The following is a 23,165-nucleotide window of genomic DNA, read 5'->3' as shown; positions in this document are numbered from 1 at the left end:
CACCTAATCCGCGACTTATTTTTAGAATGATATATACGGTTAGATCCTGCATTGACGCATCTCATGAAAGTAAACTGAACGCTATAAACCGTTGCTGTGTCTAAAGCGTTATAGACCATCGCCGCTGCAACGCGCGAGCACCACTATAGTTATGTTATAAATTGTTGGGCATTATGTAGATTTTGAATATTAATCTTGATTTGTTATGCACTTTAAATAAATTCATTTAAAATGTATTTGTATATAATAATCTTAAAAGAAAAGACTTATTCAATTATCATGTCCTTTGACGATGGATTTTGAATATAAATCTTGATTTGTTAGTTTATATTTAGTTTGTTTTAAATATGTGATATACTCTCTTATCAAATAAATTAAATTGTCCTCCTCCTTAAAATTAAGAACTTTATAGGTTTAAACTATCCCTCTCTTTTATCCATTAATTTGAATATCATCATTTAATATACCTATAATACCCTCAAATCTCAACCACTCATTTTCTTCTCTCTCATTCAATCTCAACCACTCATTTTTTTTCTCTTCTCCATAAATCATTTTATTCCTTTAATTCATTCAAAATCTTTTATATCAAAAACATAGATTGTAAAAATTATATGAGTGTTCTTAAAATTTCATGCTCTTTCATTAAAGAGAGATCATTCGATATATACTTTTGACGAATTTTTAAATCCAAGGACGGGGCCTGTACAACTAAGACATTTGGTTATCACACTCTATAACTTATCACCTATTATGACCTATCACACCTATCACCACCACCATCTCACCCATCACAACGTACGGGTACTTTCTCTCATGTAATAAATCCTCGTAAATCTTGTGGAAAAAGTCATGTGATTAACCGAGTATGATGGAAAGAGTGTCTTTAAGTTCGGAGAATGTGGTGTCCACTTCCACGTGTAGTATGGGGGCTTGAAAGACTGGCCTCAGTCCTCACTTCCAGTTTTCACAAAATTAGGGGCCAAACCATTTAAAAAAAAGAAGAGAAAATAACCTCAATACTCTATTTTTTATAAAAGTTTATCAATTTACCCAAGTTTTTTTAAATTATCACAAAATACTCACAAAAATCGCAATAAGTTTGAAAAATCGCAATAAGATTATGAAAATTGCATAAAGATGATGAAAATCGCATAAAGAACATTGAAAATCTCATAAAGAACTTTAAAAATCCCATAAAGAACATTGAAAATCGCATAAAGAACTTGATAATCGCATAAACAATTTAGAATCTCATAAAGAACTTCGAATGTTACAAAATCTTTACGAGATTTATAAAATTTTTATGCGATTATGTTAAATCTTTATGCGATTTTATATAATTTCGTTGCGAATTTGGGAATCTTATTGCGATTTTATGAATCTCATTGCGATTTTTGAAAATTATTGCGATTTTGTTGGGTATTTTGTGAAAATAAAAAAAAAAATTGGTATATTGATATATTTTTTAGAAACAAAGGCTATGGGTTCGATCCTCATGTCCAGCAAGGCTGGAGGTCCTTTTCTACCTATGGTAGAACCTGGAAGCAGCCTCTCTACCTTTGGTAGGGATAAGGCTGTCTACATATCAACCTCCCCATACACCGTCGAAGACGGTATTGAGACCCAAAACCCGTGGAAGACGGTATTGGGAGTTACTTTATTTTACTTTTATATATTTTTTAGAAAAATTGGGTATTGAGGTATATAAAGCACCAAATTCTTTCTGCAAATTGGGGCAAACTTCAATCTCCCCTCTTTCTTTTCAGACTGCAACCTGCGGTGTGGTTCTTCCTCCCTGGATCGATTAACGCGGTGCTCTGATACCAATTGTTGGCCCTAAATGGATCTTTGATGTGGCTGATTATCAAAAGATCCCGTATTGGGCCAACAATTGGTACAGAGCGCCAGGTTAATCAACCGTTTGAAGGATTAGAGATCCTGCCATTGCAAAAGTTGGAAACTTTGAACACCGATTCAACAGATTCAAAAGTGTAAGTTTTTTATGTGTTATGATATCTGTTCATTAGACATGATTTGAAGGGCCAACAGGGTTTTCTGAGCTCGGTTCTTAAAATTTATCCATACCCCGGATTTACTACTTTTATTTGCCTCCCTTATTTCATGAACATCACTATTCCAACCAAAATTTTTTTACTTTTTCATGGACAGGTGAACTTTGTTGGTTGTTATATATAGAAAATGCACTAACTTTATGCTCATCGACTTAAACTGCCAACCTTTTTTATGATGCTTCCTTTATCACAGTGCTACTGTGCTAGTACTACTTACTAATATATCTATACGTGTATATCCTGTTAAGGAAGCTTTTAGTATTGTCATCTTGATTTCTGATTTATTGCTGTTGAATATCCGTAAAAGACTCTGTTTGAGAATCAGTGCATGCATATATGGCTGTTAGTTGTCACACTTAATATATTTGGGAGTTGACTGTTGTTTTAGAGTTGGAATGAAGGGCAGGATAGGTAACGGGTCAAACTAACAGTTGAATGGGTCAGAACTTGTAGCTTTTTTTGTTTGGGTTCAAATTTAAACAGCTCAAGTTTTTAAACTCATATATAGATAGTGATCATGTATTTAGTATTATTGCAAATAATATAACACTATGAATAAATATAGAGATACAGTACGTCGTCTGTCAGTCCAGAAACAGAGACTTCAACCTACGTGGTTGTATAGGCAGTGAACCCAATTAATAAATAAGAAAAGTTTGGTAATTTGTTACTTGATTCTGATTTTAGCAGCGAAAATTTAGATGCAATATGTCACTATGTCAGCCGTCCCGTATCATCCCTTAGCCAGATAGCACAAGGCATTAGGCCAATACGTCTTCATAAGCTATGATGGTACTTCCACACGCTTTGAAGCCCTAACAAAATGCAGGGACGTGTAGCCAGCATCCTTGTTCATGTATTTTGCACTAACATCTAGACTTTTAGTGAAGGGTTTATGTATTGAATTGGTCAGAAATTGCAGAGCTTTATGTAGGAAAATGGAGCCGAGTTTATGCAACAAGCCACACGCTTTTTAACTTAACAGCTTAAGAATTGGGATTTCGGAAAGATTTTTTTTTTTTTCCTTCTAAAAGGCAAATAATGTTTGGGGCAGCATGACTGGAACCTACACAAATCATGAAGGCTCCAGACCTTTGAGGAATGATCTAGATCGAATTTTCCCACATAAGATATGTATTCCAATGTAGATACGAAGAACTTGTACTTGATGTTTTATAGAGTTTGTAAATCATTCTTGCTCTGGTAACAACTAACAAGTGAATGATAGATCACAGATTTACAACTATATGCTTTTCTTGAGCTATGTTCATCTTTAGCTAATAATTACACCAGGTTGTTTCAAATTAGTAAGCGTAGGAACAACTTAAATTTAGAAAACAGTCTACTAAGTTTACTTGGACTGTTCGAAAAATAAAGGAGCTGGTTCACAGTATCCTAAAATCACCGGGAATTCACCCACCTCGTCTGTCCAAGGATTCTTATCATCAAGATCAACGGTTTCTAGTGCACGCCAAATAACACTATTACACTTAAAACCTGCCCCGAATGCTATCTGCCAGACCCGGTTACCTTTCTTAACCCGACCTTTTGCCTCCACATAAGCCAGCGCATACCATATTGAGCTGCTGGATGTGTTTCCGAACCTAAACAATGTCATTCTCGAAGCTTCCATAACTTGATTGGAAAATCCCAATGTTTTCTGCAGATCATTAAGCAATGGTTTACCGCCTACGTGGGGAAGGAAGTGATCAACTGCAGTGCTGTAATTAGGTATGTATGGCTGGATGTTCGCCAACGGAATAAGTTTTCTTGAAATGTAGTTTATTAGATAGTGTAGTTTATCTTTAATAGGAAGGATTAGGCGACCTACAGTTATTACATGGGGTTTGATGGTGGCTATCGCGGATACTATTAGGTCTTTGCTGATGTTGACACCGACTCTTCCATCGTTGTCTTCTTCTCGAAAGATACAATTGTAGGATCGGTCTAAGTTTGATGTGCTCGTTCGTACTGCATGAAGAAGTTCATATTTAGAACTGTTGTGATCGGAGTGCTGGTTAGAGAGGAGTACTGCTACACCTCCAACACGGAACACAAAATTGGTAATGTGTTTGGAGCGATCTTCTCCCAGGTACAAATTTTCTGTAACGCTCTCTGTACTCACTACCAATGCATATGAGTTGTGGTGCACCTGTGAATAGAAATTAAATTAGCACTCTATTAATTCTGTTTTTAGTTTTGGGATGAATGCTTGATTGCTTGATACCTGGTAATGCACATAAGCACATTAGTTATTATGCAGATTGATCCTAATGAGTTTGACCTTGCATTTCACAACGTGTCCCCTATGCTCAAAAGGATGTGAATGAGTTCGGTCCTCGACTCCTCGGTATGTTGGCCAATTGAGGAGGTAGTATGTTTAAGACTTTAAGTGGGAGAGTTTGTAACAAATTGTTCCACAGGGAAAGATCAAGGAGTATAATCATAGCAATCGACACACATAGGATTGATCAGAAGTAGTTATACGTTTTTGAATCTTAGTTAGGCCGAGTGGATATCGACACCTTTCACATAGTCACTCAAGTTGTTGTACACTTTACTCTAACAACTTGCTAGATTAAACTAAATAACTAATGAATACCTCAATGCTGTTCGAAACAGAACATGAAATAGACGTATGTGAATCTTATAATCTATGGGAGTTTGAGTGTTGAGTTTATGACCCAGGCGTAATGACTATTGTGGTAATCTTGGGAGTTAGTGTGCTTTATTTTGGGTCCTTACCCCGACTGAGTGGGTAGGGTCATAGGAAGCCTCAATCCTCTTGCGAGGAATCTAATGGTAAGGCCCCCAAAGAAAATATTGAACTACATGCACAGTTCGTATAGAATTTTGAACTACAGGCAACAGTGTGAAATTTACCCTGAAGTCGGCGTCTATTTATAGGAACTACTAGCTCTTGTGTGTGCGTATTAAAGACACTAGCGAGGTTTGGGTTGTTTCTCAACTATAGGCCGTGTACTACTTTGTGTCTGGTGGTACCATATACAATCTAAAAATTTACAAAATTTGATGCTTATTTGGAGAAAATTGAGATTCATATGTAACCTGGAGGAGCTTTTTAGCAAGTCCAATTGCCAGAAGTCCGGCACTGCATCCCATCCCAGCAAGGTTATAGATGACTGTGTTTTCTCTAAGCTCATATCGGTTTACAATTGTGCTAGAAAGAGACGGCACTGCGTTATAAATACAACAATTCACAATCAGGATTCCAATATCCTCACATTTTACACCAGTTTTTGCTATAAGCATGTCTATAGAACCAAAGATGGACATTTCTACTTCCCTTCTTGAATCTTTCATTAACGGTTTATAACTTCTCTCGAAAAAGATCTCAGACAAATAACTTGAGTCCCCAAGGTCAGATCTTCCCAGAGTTTTTCTAATGAAATCCTGCATCTCTTCTGAGAAATCACCATTGTCAATAATGTACTTGTAAAAATGCTCTTTTGGGCATTTTTGAGACGTTGGAGGCTTGTAACAGGCAAAATCTTTTAAGTAAACTTTGCATGAAGGTTTTCTGGTCCTGACGAAAGATAACAATAGAAGACACATGAGTAGTACTAAGACTAAGAACGACAAAGACTCCATCTTGGAATTTAGAATACTACTGTGAGTAAGGAATAGAAGATGTTTTGAATCGGGAGTGATGATGAACATTGTTTTGGTTCGAAAATTCTTTTCAAAATTGCCTTCTTGTTTAAAGCTATTTAGAAGTTTTTGGATATATATATAAGTTCTACTCATTTAAATATTCAGATAACTATAAATGATTCGAGTATTTTGTTTTGTTATGTACTAGCTTATGTCCGTGTTAACACGATGGACAAATTTAAGCACAATCTCAAATTTAAAATTAAAGGACTAATGTTTATTTAAGTAAAATTTTTGAACTAAAAATGAGCTAATTAATGGTCATCAATTAAATAACGTTTTTTTTTTATTTTAAATAAATATTATGTGAATAATTTAAGCATGAAGTAACACTTAAGTCAAAATATGTAAGATGAAAATAGGTTAATTAATTCTCATATCATCGGTTGAAAATTTCTCTTTAATAAATAAGAATATTTCTAAGTTTCGTTTTTATCTTTTTTTTTTTTCTTTTGAACATCTAAATATCATACCAAGAATTTATTAAATTTAATGTGAATATTGGAGTAAATTCAACAATTTGTAGTTGATTAATCTAAAATGATCTTAATCCTTATTTTAATGCTGAATGCACATGCTTGTATCAAAACTCTTAAGCTTGGCATAGTCCCGATTTCTTTTGTATCTGTTGTGGTGTCGTCTAGACCATGATAAAATCTAGTTAATTTGATGTGTCATGCATGCTATCTATATATTCGGTGTACCATATATGGCATCGATGACCTAACATTTGGTAGACCCACCTCGTGCTAATTTAATTGGTGTAAATTTACATTTGTGTATTCCAGATGACAAATTATATAGATCCTTCGGATCATGTTTGGTAGATCATCCCCAATGATGTTTTATTTTAGAAATTGCTACATGTTTTTTTTAATAAAAGATGAGAAAAAGTTATTGAAATAGAAAAGGTCTAGTTGGATTGCAATACTCTTGACTTTTTTACAAAAGTACTGATATTTGTATATTTTTTTTAATGAATGTGCGACAATCATGCATTACTGATTTGTGTAGTCAGTTCATAAAACATGATGATATGAAAATCACTGTTTTTGAAAGCTTGTTTCTACTTTCCACACCTTCATCACACACGGACAAATGGGGCAACAGATTGAATGAGGGTTTATTTTAGGATTAAATCTCTCTCAAAATAGCCTTATGATTTGTTTCATTACCAACCGTAAGGTTGAACCCGTCAAGTTAACAGTTTAGTGGATGATGAATACTTTTAGTATATCAATGACGGATTTTGAAGTTTTGTGAAAGGGCCTAAAAGTATACGTGATTATTTTTTATTAATAGATATCTTATTGTGTTGTAGATAATTAGTTTTGTTTTTCGTTCCTTTTTAATTTTTTAATAATATTAATCTATTATATAGCTTTTTTCAATGATAGTATTTATCCAAATAAATTCCACTTTTTATTTAAATTAGAGATCGACTATTCTAAAAATTGAATTTAATAATATGTTAAAAAAAAAAATGATTACATCAGCGATAGTCAATTTGATGAAATTGAGCGACGTGATTGGCTAATAAGTCATTAGTTTAACTGTCTTATAGTATGTATTAAGATAAGATATATGTTTGATCAGTGATCGTTTATCGAATGTTTAGTGTTTAGTAATTGGTTTTTGGAATAGAAAGAATCTAATGTTGATCAAATTGTATATAATATAGTTTATTTGGGTTTGGGGATATGTACAATTGCAATATGGCAGTCAGTTTTGGAATTAAAAAAAATCCATTAAAATCCTAATATTAATTAGAAACATTATGAAAACTTCAAAGAAATGCTTATATATGAAAAATTCACGGAAACGTTTCACACGTGTTTCGTATCCATGAAGTTTCTGAAACGGGTATGACTACCTGTTTGGAGTTTCGGTGCATCATAAAGTCATTGTAAATGGACTTTAAATTTATTAAAATATCAAATGGACTAAAAATCTTAGATGATTGAAAAATAAAGGGACTCAAAAATTCTTTAAAAAAATAATCGGAGAAGATTAGCGATTAAACAACAATATTGACTTATTGAGCTAAAAAACAGGGGCAACGCCTCGGGCCCAATAAAGGGCTGGTTCATTTAAGATCCAAACCAAAACTAGAAGGTTGACTGGTTGAGTATCCATAGATATTCATCCAACATAATTTAACCATCACAACTAAAGTATAGATTTTAAAGCACATAATACAACTAAAGGATGTAGATTTCTAAATTTTGTTGTAGCTATATCATTTCCCATCCTTTTATAATGCATGAACAAACCCGTTTACTGTATATAATTTCTTACTTTCTTAGTTCTACATGTTTACCAAATTAGCTAATAATCCAGTTTATGGCCGAGGTTGATACCGGCAGTTAAACGATCCAAGTGAATTGATGTCGATACCCCTATGGTTGAAGTTGATTAATGGTGCTTAACTGATGCAGATCTGTTATAAGTTCTCTTTGTTTAGTAAACATGGTGCTACATAAATATTGAAAGTTATTTTGGTATTTATATACGGAGTATAGATATATAGTACACACATGACACATGAAGTAGTTTAGTTTTACTGGGAAGGTTCGAAGTACATGGGAAGTGGATTGTTATCCATTAACGTTACTGGAAATCTATCAATCTCATCTGTCCAAGGATTAAGCTCATCATCATGATCAACGGTCTTCATTGCGTGCCAAATAACACTATTACACTTAAAACCCGACCCAAATGCCATTTGCCAAACCCGGTTTCCTTTCTTAACCCGACCTTTTGCCTCTACATAAGCCAACTCATACCATATTGAGCTACTGGATGTGTTACCAAACCTGTACAATGTCATTCTCGATGCTTCCATGGTCTCGTCGGAAAACCCAAGCGTTTTCTGTAAATCATCGAGCACTGGCTTACCACCGACGTGAGGAAGGAAATGGTCGATGGATGTACTGTAATTCGGTATGTAAACGTTGATTGATGGAATTAGTTTCCTTGTGATGTAAGTTACTACATAAAATAGTTTTTCTTTTATTGGAAGGACTAGGTATCCTACTTTGGTTACATTAGGTTTGATGGTGGCAATGGCGGCTACGATTAGGTCACTGTTGATGGTGACGCCAACAATTCCAGCGTTATCTTCTTCACGGAGGATACAGTTGTAAGATCGATCCGAACTTGATGTGTTGGTATGTATATCGTGAAGAAGCTTGTATTTAGATATATTATGATCGGAAGAGCGGTTAGAGAGGAGGATCGCGGCACCTCCAACACGAAACACAAAGTTTGTAAGGTGCTTGGAACGATCTTCTCCTAAGTACATATTTTCGGTTATACTCTCTGTACTTACTATCAATGCGTATGAGTTGTGGTGCACCTGCATGTCAACAATATATCCGTCCAGTTTTAATGGTCTTAGTTTGACTTTTTGAGTCTTTTTCTTTTAACTTTGACCGTAAACATTTTTGTTTTTCTTGCATAAAACTTGATATAAAATTTATGAATGGATTGTTGTTTTAAACGTACTTTTTATTGATATAACTTTCATCAACTAATATGTAATACAAACAAAAATATTTACGGTCAAAGTTGAACGAAAAAGCCTTCATAAGTCAAGCTTAGACATTTAAAATGGGACGGATGAAGTACTAAGCAAGATAGTAGAGGACAAAAGCATGTTACTGAACATGTATTAGAAGAAAGTTAACATATGTAATTACCTGAAGGAGATGTTTAGCAAGGATGATTGCCAAAAGTCCTGCACTGCATCCCATCCCAGAGAGGTTGTAGGTGACCGTGTTATCTCTAAGCTTATATCGGTTTATTATTATGCTAGAAAGAGACGGAACAATGTTATAAATACAACAATTCACAACCAGGATCCCAATATCCTCACTTCTTACTCCTGTTTTTGCTAAAAGCTTGTCTACCGAGCCAAAGATAGCCATCTCGACCTCCCTTATGGAATCTTTCAATAATGGTTTGTAACATTGCTCAAAATAGGTCTCGGACAAATAAGTTGAGTCACCAAGGCCACATCTTTCAAAACCCTTCTTCATAAAATCCAGCATCTCGTCGGAGAAATGTCCGTTGTGATTGATTACATGCTTCAGAACATGCTCCTTTGAGCATCCTTGAGAAGTCGGAGGCTTGTAACAGGCAAAATCTATCAAGTAAACATTGGATGAGGTTTTCTTGGTCATGACAATGCATAACATGATCAGACACATGAGTAGGAATAAAAAGATACTTTTCGGTATGGAATTAAAGACAGGGTGAGTTAGAAATATCCGGAGATACTTTACATCCAAGGTGATTAGGAACATCGTTGTGGTTTGAACCTTTTTCAAAGATAAGCTGATTTCCTCTTAGACATCACTTAATCTTGTTATGTTGGAAGTGAGCTTTTATGGGGGCTTTCTAACAGATCTGACAAGTTAATTAATCTTAGAGTTGAGGCTAATTAGCTTTATGGATTTATGATTTGCCATATTTAGTGCCTTTAGTAAATATCTAAGACGTGCAGAGCTCCCTTATTAGACAACAAAGAAGAGACTCTTAATTAAGTCTCAATGGTTGGCTTACTTACCTTTCGGAGAAAAATTAGAAATCAATTGTAGGCTTCCTTGCCTAACCACTTACCCTTTGTAGTATCCAATTCCAAGATCAGTTTTGTCTTGTATACGAAAACTGCAATGCCAACAATTCAGAATCTAATTTATATCACAATACCAAAATAATCCTACGTTGAACATATGCAATGTCAGCATTTCGATCACACATGGGAAGCACTACATGTAGCACATATCCGATGTGCTGTCTAATTGTGACAAACAACGTTTACATTCATTCATTTTATGAGAGATACCGACCAACAAGGATGTCAGTTGGAAAGCTTATACTATTTTACAGAGTAAGCCGTTTAGTTTGGGTAGCTATTATTCGTGGTCATTTAGTAAGCTTGTTTCATCATCAACTTTCTATATCAACTTGACCCTGGTAACATATTATACGTACCATGAATGAGATGGGTCAAAAAGCGATGGCATTTGCTAAACTATATTTGTTCCGGTCCATGTCTTTCTAGACTACGACTTGCAGATAGACATTAGGGCATGGATGTAGTTGTATATGGTCCATTTTATATATATACAAACCACGATGCGTTCCAAAAAGCAGCCATAACTCTGAAAACTGTAACAATGAGAATACAAATATTTAAAAGAAATTGTTCAGCAGGTTCTATACATCAAATTTTCACATTCGGGTTGATTTTGACCCGTTTCACCCATTTTCTTTTGGGCTTATCTTTTTTATTGTCATTGTTCTTGCCCGTTGGAGATGAAACCAAACCTGATTTGGCTCAATCAAAAGCACACAGCCACATTTATAGATTTGAAACAACATTGTACTTAGGTCAGGTAACTTTATTATCTGTAATGGTATGTACGGTGGATCTCTTTAATCTGATAACTAGTGTTGTCCTTTTTAGAAACTAAGTTAATTGGTAAACAATGTTTTAAGTGGAAACATATTTTTAGTATACTAACAAATAATAATCAAAGGATTCAAGCCTGAAATCACAACAGGAAGAAACAAACTCTTGGTACAATTCCGGTGACTCCACGCACATTCAGCACAAATATCAGGAACTAACCTAGAGACCCGATAGGAGAATCTAGGGCTCAATCCCTGTTATTGGTACTGAATGTAAGCTTATTTAGGGTAGTTTTAGAAGTAATACTACAGATAATGTAAAACTTTGCCATTCAAAGAAAGAAAAAAGAAAACTAGAGACCAGGACTACCAAATTACCTGGACAAACAAAAACAAACAAACATGAGCTAAGCCATACTAACTGGATTCGAACTGGGCCTAACAAGCCATTATTGTACAGGGCTAACATGAATAATAATAAGATATCCAATTGTTTTAGGAACGATAAGCTAGTATTACTAGGAAGGTTTGAAATAAACTGGAAATGGTTCCATGTCCTTGCGCGATACGGGGAATTGATCAATCTCGTCCGTCCAAGGATTATGGTCATCATGATCAACGGTCTTAGTTGCCTGCCAGATAACACTGTTACATTTGAAACCTGACCCAAAGGCGATCTGCCAAACCCGGTTCCCTTTCTTGACCCAACCCTTTGCCTCCACGTAAGCCAGCTCATACCATATGGAGCTACTGGAGGTGTTTCCATACCTGTACAATGTCATTCTTGATGCTTCCATGTCTTCCTCGGAAAACCCGAGAGTTTTTTGCAGCTCATCGAGCACCGGCTTACCACCAACGTGAGGAAGGAAATGATCGACGCTGGTGCTATAATTCGGTATATACTGTGATATTTTCACCAACGGAATCAGTATCCTTGTTATGTAAGTAACTAAGTAAAAGAGTTTTTCTTTTACTGGAAGTATTAAGTATCCTACGGTGGTTACGTTTGGTTTGATGGTGGCGATGGCAGCAGCGAGTAGGTCTTTGTTGATGGTGACACCGACTATTCCAGCTGCATCTTCTTCTCGAAGAATACAGTTGTAGGAACGATCTGAACATGATGTGTTAGTGTGTATTTCATGAAGAAGTTGGTATTTAGATATTTTATAATCGGAAGGGTGGTTGGAAAGTAGAATTGCAGCACCTCCAACTCGGAACAGGAAGTTGATAAATTGCTTAGAACGATCTAATCCGAGGTAGTAGTTTTCTGTAAGGCTTTCTGTACTTACTATCAATGCGTATGAGTTTTGGTGCACCTGTGAAAATTAAGCAGTTTTATTAATTTGCTATAACTAAAATACAACTTAAAAAAGTTTCATAAATAAACACCAATTCGGAAAAAAAGTCAGATGTATCTAACCTGTAGGAGTTGTTTAGCAAGTCCGATTGCCAGGAGTCCTGCACTGCATCCCATCCCAGAAAGATTGTAGGTGATGGTGTTATCTCTAAGCCTATACCGATTTACTATCATACCAGAAAGAGACGGCATTGTGTTATAAATACAACAGTTCACAACCAGGATCCCGATATCCTCACATCTAATGCCAGTTTTTGCCATAAGCATGTCTACAGAACCAAAGATGGCCATCTCGACCTCCCTTGTCGCATCTTTCAAGGACGGTTTATAACTTTGCTCAAAAAAGATCTCGGACAAGTAAGTGGAGTCACCAAGGCCACATCTTTCAAAAGCCTTCTTAATGAAATCTAACATCTCCTTTGAGATATGTTTGTTGTGTCTTGTAACATGATTCAGAACAAACTCTTTCGAGCACATTTGAGAAGTTGGCGGCTTGTAGCAGGCAAAATCTATTAAGTAAATTTTGGGTGAACTTGTTTTCGTTATAACAATACATATTAGAAGAACAAGACTGATGAGTAGCAATAAGAATATATATTCTGTCTTGGAATTTAAGATAGGGTAATTAGTAAAAAATACCGGGAGATAAAGGAACATCTTTATGGTGTGGAATCTTTTTAAAGATCTATTGTCTTCCTGTTAAAATCTGTTACATCTTATGTTGGAGGCAAGATTTTTTTGTACGGCTTTTTAACTGATCAATCCTTGAGACGTGATTACCTATTACGGATGAATTACTTGTAGTCTGGTAGCTGTCTAAGGTGCACAGAAGTCCCTCATCACAGCACACAAGATGAGAGGCTGTTGTTTATAGGCTTGACTTACCTAATCACTAACCATTTGAAGTGAGCTATCTAAAAGTCAAATAGTGTACCAAAGATTTCGAGAAGTGAGTTCTATCTAAGGTTCAAATACCAAACGATTTCGATAAGTAAGTTCTATCTAAAAGTCCAATACCATTCGAGTACACTATCACAGTATTAAAACTTTCCTAGTTTGGCACTACACTTCAGCATCCCAAAAATTTGGGTTTTGCAACAATTGTTACAAGTGGTGTTATCCAACCGTACGTTAGTTATATGTCTTGATCACTAAGAATGAATGATATCTATAATCCCTTATAAAAAGTATTGGATTTCTTAAAATTCAGCACTTTTTTTTTTCTCAAAATACCCCTAGGGCACTATGCTCGTATATTTAAGACATAACTCTATCTATCTTATAATGCTTGATTTAAGAGGATTCCTAGCAAGTAGCAACTTTCATATTAGACTAGACGCGCGTGGACTCATATTTCCCTTTATATTTTGATCATCAACGGTGTTTATATTATTTTTAGCAAAAAACTTAGTTATAATAATATAAATAAATGATCTCATAAATAAAATTTACCCATTCAAGTGAAACATTTCGTTGTATGCAAAATTTATCATTATATGATGAAATTTTCTGATGTTGTATCCCGACTGAATGTTTAAAAAAAAAATTAATGATATGAAATGGACAAAAAAAAAAAGTTCTAGTAAAATAAAACAAAAAATTTGAATTTTCTTTAAATATAACATTGACTATCACAATATCTCGTGATTAATTTGAGAAAAAAAAATATTAAGTAAATTTATACTAGTAATTTTAAAGATGTTTATAGGGGTAAGCTTATTTTTACCTTTAAGGATAACTTGTAATAGTACAAGGGGGGGAACGGTTAATATTTCAAAGTAATATCCTCTTCCGGTGGCCGTGACACCATCTACCACCACTTGCGGCGGCGGAGCAAAAGCCAACTCTCATCATAATCATATTAATACATTATAGTTTCAATTAAAATCGATGTTAGGTCTTTCGTACGGAGAGCTTTTTCTTATCATCGGAGCCACCGCAGCTCTTATCGGTATCCAATATCTCTGTTTTTCTCCAATATTCTTTCAATTTATTCATAATTATTTATAAATCAAATATTAATCATTATTATTATATTATTATACGTCCATTAAACAATCTTTCTATTATTTATTTATAAACCTTATTAATTATTCATGTAACTGTGCTTTGATTATTAACATTTTATACTTCTCCTAGGTTTTGTGTTTTTTTAGCGTATTTGTTTTTTATCATTTTGATTGGTAAGAATAAAAGACTTTGATTTGGTGAGTAGGTCCGAAAGATCTTCCTCGTATAGCACGAGTAGCTGGGAAGTTAGCCGGCCGGTCTATTGGATACGTTCAAATGGCACGTGGACAGTTCGATAATGTCATGCAGCAGTCTCAAGCTAAACAGGTTAAATTCTGTTCTAATGCTGAAATGTTATATTTTGGAGATGTTGGACCATAAATAAGTTAAATGTTTGTATGTCGGTTTGTTAGTTTTGCAGGGTACTAGGATGTTACCAAATCCTGCTATGTTTGTAGCATTGTATGTATATGTAAATATGAACTCAAGATAGTAATTGTATTAGTGTTTTAGGCTTATACGCTTGACGAAAATCAAGTAGCCAATAGGATCCGTTATGAGCCAATAAGCCCATAAGCTCTAGTTGATAAGCTACACAAAATGAGCTAATCTAAACACCCCCATGAGAATCCATTTTATAAATATGTTATGTCTTCCGATTGACCTATATTCATTTGAAACTCTTGTGAAGATTAGTTAGTGTTTTTTTTAATTAGGCTTTTTTTGTTTTGGTTTTCTTGATTTAGGTGCATAAGGAACTTCAAGATACTATAGCTCAACTTGAAGCTATACGTCATGAAATCCGGACAATTTCCTTTGTGAATCCGGGTCCAATGACTAGGAGGCTAGTGGATAACATTACCCAGAACCCCGACGCAAATGGTTTCACCATCTAATATCTTTTTCTAAAGACTTTCTGGATATCTATATTTGTCATGATCTCTGATATGATATACGTTCTCCTATATTTAGGGAGTTCGGATCTTGAAAAGCCTAGTGATGATGCACCGCCAACCCCGTCAGTGCCAACCTCTGTCTCTAAGGTTAAAAGCCTAAAATTTAAATTCCAATCACAAGGTCTGAGAAAATAAACGTTGATTGATTTGGTAAATTTGTGATCCAGGTTTATAGTATAAATACCTCAGCAGGCTCACCCTCGTCTGATATGCACAGTCAAGCTACTGCTTACTCAAGGTTGGCTGAGTCTGCTGCTTTGCATTCTGATTGTACAAGCAATGAAGTTTTGACTCAGTGTACAGATGATTCGGGCCTTACTGTACTTCCAGTATCAGCCCAAGAAACAGGATTGTTGCCTAATCGCAAGGGTGATTACCGTTCTATTTCTTTCGCCCTGCAATATAGTCACTTCCACTCTTTTTATATCTGTGAAACAATATTTTCTCATATTCAATCATGTAGCTGTTACTGACACTACCTCTTTCATCCAACTTGTGGCACATTTTAACCTTCTGGTTTGATTATTCATATGTAATGTTATTTGGTGGATGCGCATGAAATAATAATATCTGTATAAATTGTCAATGCCAGCTGATGCAAACGGGTCTGACGTCATGCTAGAGTCCATTCTAGAGGCAGAGGTAGCGAGAAATGCAAAAGAGTTTTTTTCACAACCCCAGAATCTGAATATACGTGAATAGAAAGAAGGTATATGTTCAGTTCCATCCATTTTTATACCATTTTCTCTTATCTATATTGGTTTAGAAATTATTCTCTTAAACCTTTTAGCATAACTGAGAAGTGGAATGGGGTTTTATGTGACTTAATCATAAGTGGATTTCTCATTGGGGATATACTCATCTCTGGTGATCAATCAATTGGACAATCGTCTGTTATGTGTTTAATTTGTTTACTAGTTTGAGTTGATTAACTACCATTTGACCAATAGCTAGTGTTCGGAGCTTTTATGTTTCTAAAATGGTATTGGAATATCCATCTATGCTACATTGCTACTTGTTTTGTCCCATAAAGGAACTGCAATATCCCTTCTAGGAAAATTTGTCAAACATGTCGTTATTTTAGAACTATTTTGATAATTTGTAAATGTTAAAAAAAATGCTATTTGGAGACCCAAATTCGAAGGTTTGTTGTTAGTAACTATATAGGCATGTTTATTGTTCTACATAAATGTCTCGGAAAGTAGACGTGAAAAGTGACTTGTCAAGCGGGTTGGGTAACGGGTCAGTTTTTTTTTAATCCGAAAAATGGTTACAAAAATGAGCCATAATCTTTGTTGAAAATATTGATGGGTTTTACCTCCCTTTAAATTCATATAGATTTAGGAAACTAACTTTGAGATCATTCTGTTTATGCAGGTTATGCATCTTACCATCGAAGTAATAACAATCCCTTTGAAACAATGAAGATGGTGCATAAGTTTTTAAATGCAGATATGTCTGATAACTGTACTCTTCAAGTTTCTTGTACGGAAGTAGCAGATATTGTTAGAGCAAAGACGACCTAACCAGGGCAACAATTTTGTAATGACTTATTTTAAGGCAATAAAAATTTGTAGAGTGTTACAAGTAGTTCTGGGAGTTAAAATGTTACCTGATAGTACGTAATTGTCATTTAGCCTCCTAGAAACAAAATTGTTGTCGCCAACCGCGAAGTATCTAATCAGATGGAGACATGTTGTAAACTGAAATGTTATTACAGTATTTTAAACATATGATTCTCCTTTTTAACTACGCCTAATTCCTACGCCTAATTATTGGTATCTGGCTGTTCTACAACTGATTGTGGCTGAGCAAACCACGCAACTACTTCTTTTTAGTTGTTATCCATATCAAACAGATGACTTCTGTAACCAAATAACAAGTTAGGAAAATGATATACAATTTCAATGACCCACACTTACTTTTGCTTAATTATAGTAGGGGGTAATGATTTAATGCTAAATAGGCCTAAAAACCTCCATTATTTTATTACCACTCCACTCTATAGTCGGCAAAAACCATTAGCTAAATCGGCACATTGGCAACACTATAGCACGTGAATCGGCAAGTTTTGGCAAGCAAGATCGGCTAGCTTTGGCCGATAAAAATGAACGTTGGGAGTGTATGAAAGTGACCGTTTATTTTTTGTTTTTTGTGAAAAAGAAAAATTTGACTAGGTTTGCCAAATTGGCATTATAGCATGTGAATTGGCAAGATTTTATTAGTTTTTGACAAAAAAATCACTTGGACACGTGGCATGCTCTTATTGGCTGAAAAGTTGCCAAAACTTGTCAATTTACCACAAGATTAACACTACACCTTTGCCCCTTAAATAGATACTATTCAAAAAACCACCAACTATGGTTGGTGTTCTTACAATTCCAAGCAATGGTAACGTTTCGTCTCATAGAATCCTTTTGTTTTCTTTTTCATATTTTATTAGTTATAATAATATATTACTTCTTTAAAATTAATAACATTATTTATCTTTTTCATATCAATATCCAAAATGGATGGCGCTTAAGCGCGTGACCTACACCCGGCCGTCGGGGCAAGTGTATGTTCATTATCAAATTTCAAATAAACTGTATACTTCATTCCTTAACTTTTAATTGAACAACATTTATATTTTACTCTTAAACTATCTCAAATAATTCGAGAGTTTTGGCTTCTGTGTAATTTAGTAGTAGAAGTAGAATAGAATGTTGTTTAAAATAAAATAAAAAAAATTACACCTAAAAACTACATGGATTAAATTTCTGAATTTTACCAAAAAAACAAAAGCTTTTATCAAGAAAATTACCTAACTGATTAAACAACTCCTTAATTAACAGTGCTTTATACGTTCCCCAACCTTGTTCAGGCCTTAAACCATTCACGTATTTTATTCTAATTTCAATTATTATAAAAATTACTATAAGAAAAAACCTTAACAAAGTCAGCTACATATATAGGTCATTATATTAACAACATATCGATTAGTATTTTGTTTGGTTTAGTCTTTTTAAAATGCAACCAAATCAATCATATAGTTAGGTCAATGTTTGGGTTCCCTAAAATCAAGAAGCATATAAACACAATGATTAATCATTAGTTTCATGTTTCCTCTCTCTTTCGTACTATTTTATAATCACCTACCGATGGCTTTAGATTAATAATGTCTTCAACCTTCCTTGTTTAAATGATTAGCTCGGTGCTCGCGCGTTGCGGCGGCTTTACGGTGATCACATACAAAACATGAAAGAAAAACAAAACAAAAAAAGACACCGGTGGGGATTTGATTCCGGCTCCGACGGCATCAGTAAAAAAATAAAGAAAGATACCGGTGAGTTTTTTGTTTGTGTGGATATGTATTTCTAGGATGTGTAGGTTTTTTTTTGTGTGAAAGAGTAAGTTTGAAACTTTAGAAATAAAGTGGGGATATTTTGGGAACAAAAATTATGCTGAATTTCTTAAACTCAATCCTCTTTATAGGGGATTATAAATAATAAGTACTTTCGCAGATGAATAATTAAATTGGTCCATAATCGTTGATTTCAACCAATTGTTTTATTTATATTACAAAATTAACATAATTTAATTTATAGTTTACACTTTTTCATCAAGTTTAGTATTTATCAATCGAAACATTTGCTAGGACAAGTAATTGCATGTTTATTGTTCAGAGATCGAATGAATTATGTCCGTTTATCTTGTCCTCATTAATTTTGAAAGATGCATGTGGGACACTTTAAAACATCAACCTGTCCCAAAAACCCTTTTTTTGAAGTGTTAAAAGCTGTGGAGAAAAACATATATAGGAAAATATGATGATGATATAATATAAAGTTGTAAAGCTAAGGCAAAAGATGTGTGGACTTAAGCTTAGATGTATGTATATGAGAAGGAAATTCAGTATTAGATGATACTCTTTTTGTCCCATAATAATTGTCTTATTTTGACTTTTTGAGTTTTTTTCAACTTTGACCGTAAATATTATTGTTTGTGTTATATAACATATATGAATAGATAAAGTTTTAAATGTATTTTTTATTTATATAATTTTTATCAACTAATATATAACACAAAGAAAGATATTTACGGTCAAAGTCGAAAGAAAAAAACTTGACCAGCCAAAATAGGACAATTAAAATGAAACGGAGGGAGTATAAAATTAAAAAGTTACTTTTTAAGCATATAAGTATATTTTATCCGCAATATTATTCATGTATAAATAATTCATTTTCAATTACAAGTATTTTAGCACTAGTAGTTTTTATAATCTCTATCAAATATGTAATATTGTAATTTTAATTCATGTGAAGTTGTAAATTAAAATCAACTATTCCATTTCGTTACTTTTCAAACAAAAAAAAACTATTCCATTTCGTATTATTAATTATTGTTCAATTGTAAATGTTTTAACTTTTAAAATGATTAGAAAAGTAAAAGTACAACTTTATCAATAAAACCCGAACCCGAAAATCACTACAAAATGAAACTCAAATTCTTCTAAAAAAGACTACGCATCCATACAAAATTATATACATTACAACCTAACATAAATTTCCGGATCGCCATCAGCCCACATACGTAGATCGACTGATTGAAAAAACAAAAAGAAAGGTCTTGAGAAGGTATCCATCCCAATAAACTAAAACAGGATTGAAATGTTTTTGTAACGACATGTGGCGTAATTAGTACAACAAAAATGTTATTTATTCACACTTGAAAATTTTTAAAAAAGTATTCATATTTAAAAGTGTGAATAAATTTAAAAAATCATAAATTTTTCACACTTATATGCGTGGGAAAAAAAAGTTCACACTTCTAAGTATATAAAAGTATATATCAATTATTCACACTTAGAAGTGTAAGGATTAATTTGTAATACCAATTTTTTTCACACAGGAAAGGTGTGAAAAAATTAAGTGTTATTCGTACAATTTATTTTCACACTTTTAAGTGTGAATATGTTTGATATGTGTTTACACTTTTATGTGTGAAATTTTTCTTTCCACATATATAAATGTGACAATTATAATTTTTCAAATTTTTTCATACTTTTACATGTGTATATTTTTTAAACATTTTTAAGTGTGATTATATTAAGAAATTTTTTCACATTTCTTTACTGTAAGTGAATAAATGAAATTTTTGTTGTAGTGAATCCTTGATCAACATGTGTCTTAGAATTAAACTTTTACTTTTGACTTATTAATACAAAAAATATTATAATCTTATTAGATTTATTTTAATCATCATTTATTTCATACTCACAAATGATGTATAAGCTAAACATATATATATATCAAAGCGAATCCATGGTAATACACAAAAAAAAAAAAAAAAAAAAAAAAAACCATATCGCTTGAATCAAACCAAAGAAATTAATTAAACACCAAACTTATGCAAAATAGAATGCGACCAAAACTAACATTAATTACATGAACATACATACATATATTTGTTATATTTTCCTTCAAAAAAACAACTCCTCTATCTAGTATATGTTTATCTAGCAAGACAATGAAAAACTACACATCATCATGGATATATAAAACTTAATTTTCACCTCATCTTAACTAACATTTTCATGAAAAGTTTGAATTTACATAGATCTATATATAAGTATATATAAAAGAAGAAGAAAAAAAACTATAAATCCAACCCTCTAGCTTCATGTCCTTTCATGATTTTTAATCTTTTACAAGAAGTAGCAAACATTTCCCATGGTACATCTCCAACAAGCATCCAATCTCCATCTTTGTCTTCATAAGTTACTACATGCTTTGATCCATTGTACATTTCTTCCTCAATGTACAACCCTATAATGCACAAAAACATCTCTTCCAAACCTTTCATCAACTCCTTATAGCCTTTGTACATTTTCAAGTCAATCTTTCTTAGGAATGGAGCTCCATTCATGCTCACTTTTACATACATTCCGGATCCCATATCCGAATCCACTTTCTTCACTTGTAGTACACTTTTCCGGTAAGATCTCACCGGTGGCCACCCCACTACTTGTGCCCTGAAATATTTATTTAACAAGTTTTCATAAGTTTTAATTCATGCATGTATATATATTAAAATAACAACATTATGTATTATAATGATTGAATAATTTATTATGTGACTTACTTTGATGGAGGGTCGGATCTTGTATCTTTGGATTCATTCGGGCCAATTTCAGGTGAACACCTTTTGTTACTACTTTTGACATGAGAAGAAGTCGTCGACGGAGGGTTGACCTCCGGCAATAAGTCGTCGGTTCCGGGCAAGGCTAATCTTAGCTCGGTTGCTTTGTAGTTAAGATCCATTATAAAAGTTTGATATAAATGCTTCTTTCAAATATATAATATCTCCGGCGAGTTTCCTGATTTTCCGGCAAGTTAATGTATGTGAGAGAGATATTTGGTTGTTTTTTTTTTGTAGTGATTTTGGTTTGTAGGAGTTGTGGTATATATATAAGATTGTAGTTGGGAGTGCATGTAGGTTCATTGCTTTTTGTATGTGCATGAACTTCATTATTAAGATGAAATCGCTCGTTGCCCCACTCGCGAACGTTCACGCGCTCTCTTATCTACATGATTTTTTCTTTTTTTTTATTATTACCTTTTTTAAATATAGAAATAGAATTTTATGAAAAAATAATACTCTTAATGTATATTATATTGGAGGTAGGTTGAGTCCCTTAAAATAACTCCCCGAATTAGTATTTCATGATTATTTGTTATAAGGTAGGGTGTCGAGTCAACTGAGTATTATTAATGCTTTTCACTTTGACCACTTTATCCTCCATGTATTCTCCCGTATGTATAGACTCAAATACTCTCGATCAACTCTTTAATCAAATTAATGACGTATGAATGTTTAATATGACTTTTGCAACCTTGAACTAAAATAAGTGAAAACTAAAAGGCAAAGGTTTTTATAAAAATAGTAGTACTACTGTTTCTAAAGATACATGCATATATTCAAATTAAGGTGGCTGGGTGTGGTGTTCGTAACAAGGAATTAACTTTTTCACACAGGCTACGGCTTTTAATTTGTATGCTTTAAGAATTAATTATGAGTTTTGTTAACATTACTTGATTTCAAATTTAAGTTTAAACGTACTGTTAAAACATATATCTAAGTGTACGTAGTACGAAATTTGGTTATCCATTTTAATCCATAAACCCGAAAGGCTGAAATCAAACCCAATGAGTATAAATTTGATTAAATTTGCACCCCATTTTTAAAAAATTTGGGTCCGTCGTCGACCTGTGACTATATATATGTCGTCACAACGATCTAGATTATGGCCGCATCGATCCCGCATGCATGCCCGTATCATGCTAATATGTTGGACTTACACTCCAATATACGGAGTATTAATTAACCAAGTTTTTGGTTAATTACCTTGTAATCTTAATTATATCTAGTGCTACACCCACTAGGCCACTAACCTACTTTAATTTGCAACAACTCAAACATCATTTACTAGGAAACCTCATCGAGATGTACGTACCACATTCAATAAATTAGTGTCGTTAATTATTTTTAAGCTTACGAAGAAGACTAATGATTTTATTTAGAAAAACGTACGCTTACAAATCTTGCTATCCATTATCCACACTGCACACGTATGATATATCATATATCAAGAATGACATCAAATGAAATATTGAAATGTTGTATAACAAAATT

At 33.6% G+C, this 23,165-nt stretch overlaps 5 protein-coding genes across 5 annotated transcripts; 1 reads left to right on the top strand and 4 right to left on the bottom strand.

Moving 5' to 3' along the window:
• Positions 1-3,377: 3,377 nt before the first annotated feature.
• On the bottom strand, positions 3,378-5,687 carry LOC122592088 (3-ketoacyl-CoA synthase 2-like). Its single transcript, XM_043764295.1, has 2 exons — positions 5,145-5,687; positions 3,378-4,227 (listed from the first exon to the last, which is right to left on the bottom strand). The coding sequence occupies exons 1-2, from the start codon at positions 5,685-5,687 to the stop codon at positions 3,427-3,429; spliced, it is 1,344 nt and encodes a 447-aa protein (XP_043620230.1). The 3' UTR covers positions 3,378-3,426.
• Positions 5,688-8,310: 2,623 nt separating this feature from the next.
• LOC122594500 (3-ketoacyl-CoA synthase 11-like) lies at positions 8,311-10,057 on the bottom strand. Its single transcript, XM_043766947.1, has 2 exons — positions 9,452-10,057; positions 8,311-9,108 (listed from the first exon to the last, which is right to left on the bottom strand). Exons 1-2 carry the CDS (start codon positions 10,055-10,057, stop codon positions 8,311-8,313), a joined length of 1,404 nt encoding a protein of 467 aa, XP_043622882.1.
• A 1,372-nt stretch (positions 10,058-11,429) lies between these two features.
• On the bottom strand, positions 11,430-13,182 carry LOC122592087 (3-ketoacyl-CoA synthase 20-like). Its single transcript, XM_043764294.1, has 2 exons — positions 12,589-13,182; positions 11,430-12,484 (listed from the first exon to the last, which is right to left on the bottom strand). The coding sequence occupies exons 1-2, from the start codon at positions 13,180-13,182 to the stop codon at positions 11,687-11,689; spliced, it is 1,392 nt and encodes a 463-aa protein (XP_043620229.1). The 3' UTR covers positions 11,430-11,686.
• Positions 13,183-14,279: 1,097 nt separating this feature from the next.
• LOC122593731 (sec-independent protein translocase protein TatB) lies at positions 14,280-17,240 on the top strand. The gene is made up of 7 exons (XM_043766176.1): positions 14,280-14,476; positions 14,741-14,862; positions 15,282-15,417; positions 15,508-15,578; positions 15,659-15,860; positions 16,084-16,200; positions 16,869-17,240. Exons 1-6 carry the CDS (start codon positions 14,416-14,418, stop codon positions 16,191-16,193), a joined length of 702 nt encoding a protein of 233 aa, XP_043622111.1. The 5' UTR covers positions 14,280-14,415; the 3' UTR covers positions 16,194-16,200; positions 16,869-17,240.
• Positions 17,241-20,877: 3,637 nt separating this feature from the next.
• On the bottom strand, positions 20,878-21,917 carry LOC122593317 (auxin-induced protein 22D-like). Its single transcript, XM_043765710.1, has 2 exons — positions 21,615-21,917; positions 20,878-21,504 (listed from the first exon to the last, which is right to left on the bottom strand). The coding sequence occupies exons 1-2, from the start codon at positions 21,791-21,793 to the stop codon at positions 21,129-21,131; spliced, it is 555 nt and encodes a 184-aa protein (XP_043621645.1). The 5' UTR covers positions 21,794-21,917; the 3' UTR covers positions 20,878-21,128.
• Positions 21,918-23,165: the final 1,248 nt, after the last annotated feature.

Source organism: Erigeron canadensis, chromosome 3 (assembly GCF_010389155.1).
Source record: "Erigeron canadensis isolate Cc75 chromosome 3, C_canadensis_v1, whole genome shotgun sequence".
Lineage (NCBI taxonomy): Eukaryota > Viridiplantae > Streptophyta > Magnoliopsida > Asterales > Asteraceae > Erigeron > Erigeron canadensis.
The sequence above is the reverse complement of the archived record's forward strand: the minus strand, read 5'-3'. Positions and strand labels throughout refer to the sequence as shown.

Bases quoted from the DNA above. Each gene is read 5' to 3' on its own strand.
- LOC122593731 (XM_043766176.1), top strand. From the start codon at position 14,416: ATGTTAGGTCTTTCGTACGGAGAGCTTTTTCTTATCATCGGAGCCACC. The intron at 14,477-14,740 runs GTATCCAATATC...TTTGGTGAGTAG, and splicing joins AGCCACCGCAGCTCTTATCG to GTCCGAAAGATCTTCCTCGT. The intron at 15,418-15,507 runs GTTTCACCATCT...TCCTATATTTAG, and splicing joins CCAGAACCCCGACGCAAATG to GGAGTTCGGATCTTGAAAAG.
- LOC122593317 (XM_043765710.1), bottom strand. From the start codon at position 21,793: ATGGATCTTAACTACAAAGCAACCGAGCTAAGATTAGCCTTGCCCGGA. The intron at 21,505-21,614 runs GTAAGTCACATA...TAAATATTTCAG, and splicing joins AGATCCGACCCTCCATCAAA to GGCACAAGTAGTGGGGTGGC.
- LOC122592088 (XM_043764295.1), bottom strand. From the start codon at position 5,687: ATGGAGTCTTTGTCGTTCTTAGTCTTAGTACTACTCATGTGTCTTCTA. The intron at 4,228-5,144 runs GTTACATATGAA...TTCTATTCACAG, and splicing joins TTGCTAAAAAGCTCCTCCAG to GTGCACCACAACTCATATGC.
- LOC122594500 (XM_043766947.1), bottom strand. From the start codon at position 10,057: ATGTTCCTAATCACCTTGGATGTAAAGTATCTCCGGATATTTCTAACT. The intron at 9,109-9,451 runs GTAATTACATAT...GTTGACATGCAG, and splicing joins TTGCTAAACATCTCCTTCAG to GTGCACCACAACTCATACGC.
- LOC122592087 (XM_043764294.1), bottom strand. From the start codon at position 13,182: ATGTTCCTTTATCTCCCGGTATTTTTTACTAATTACCCTATCTTAAAT. The intron at 12,485-12,588 runs GTTAGATACATC...TAATTTTCACAG, and splicing joins TTGCTAAACAACTCCTACAG to GTGCACCAAAACTCATACGC.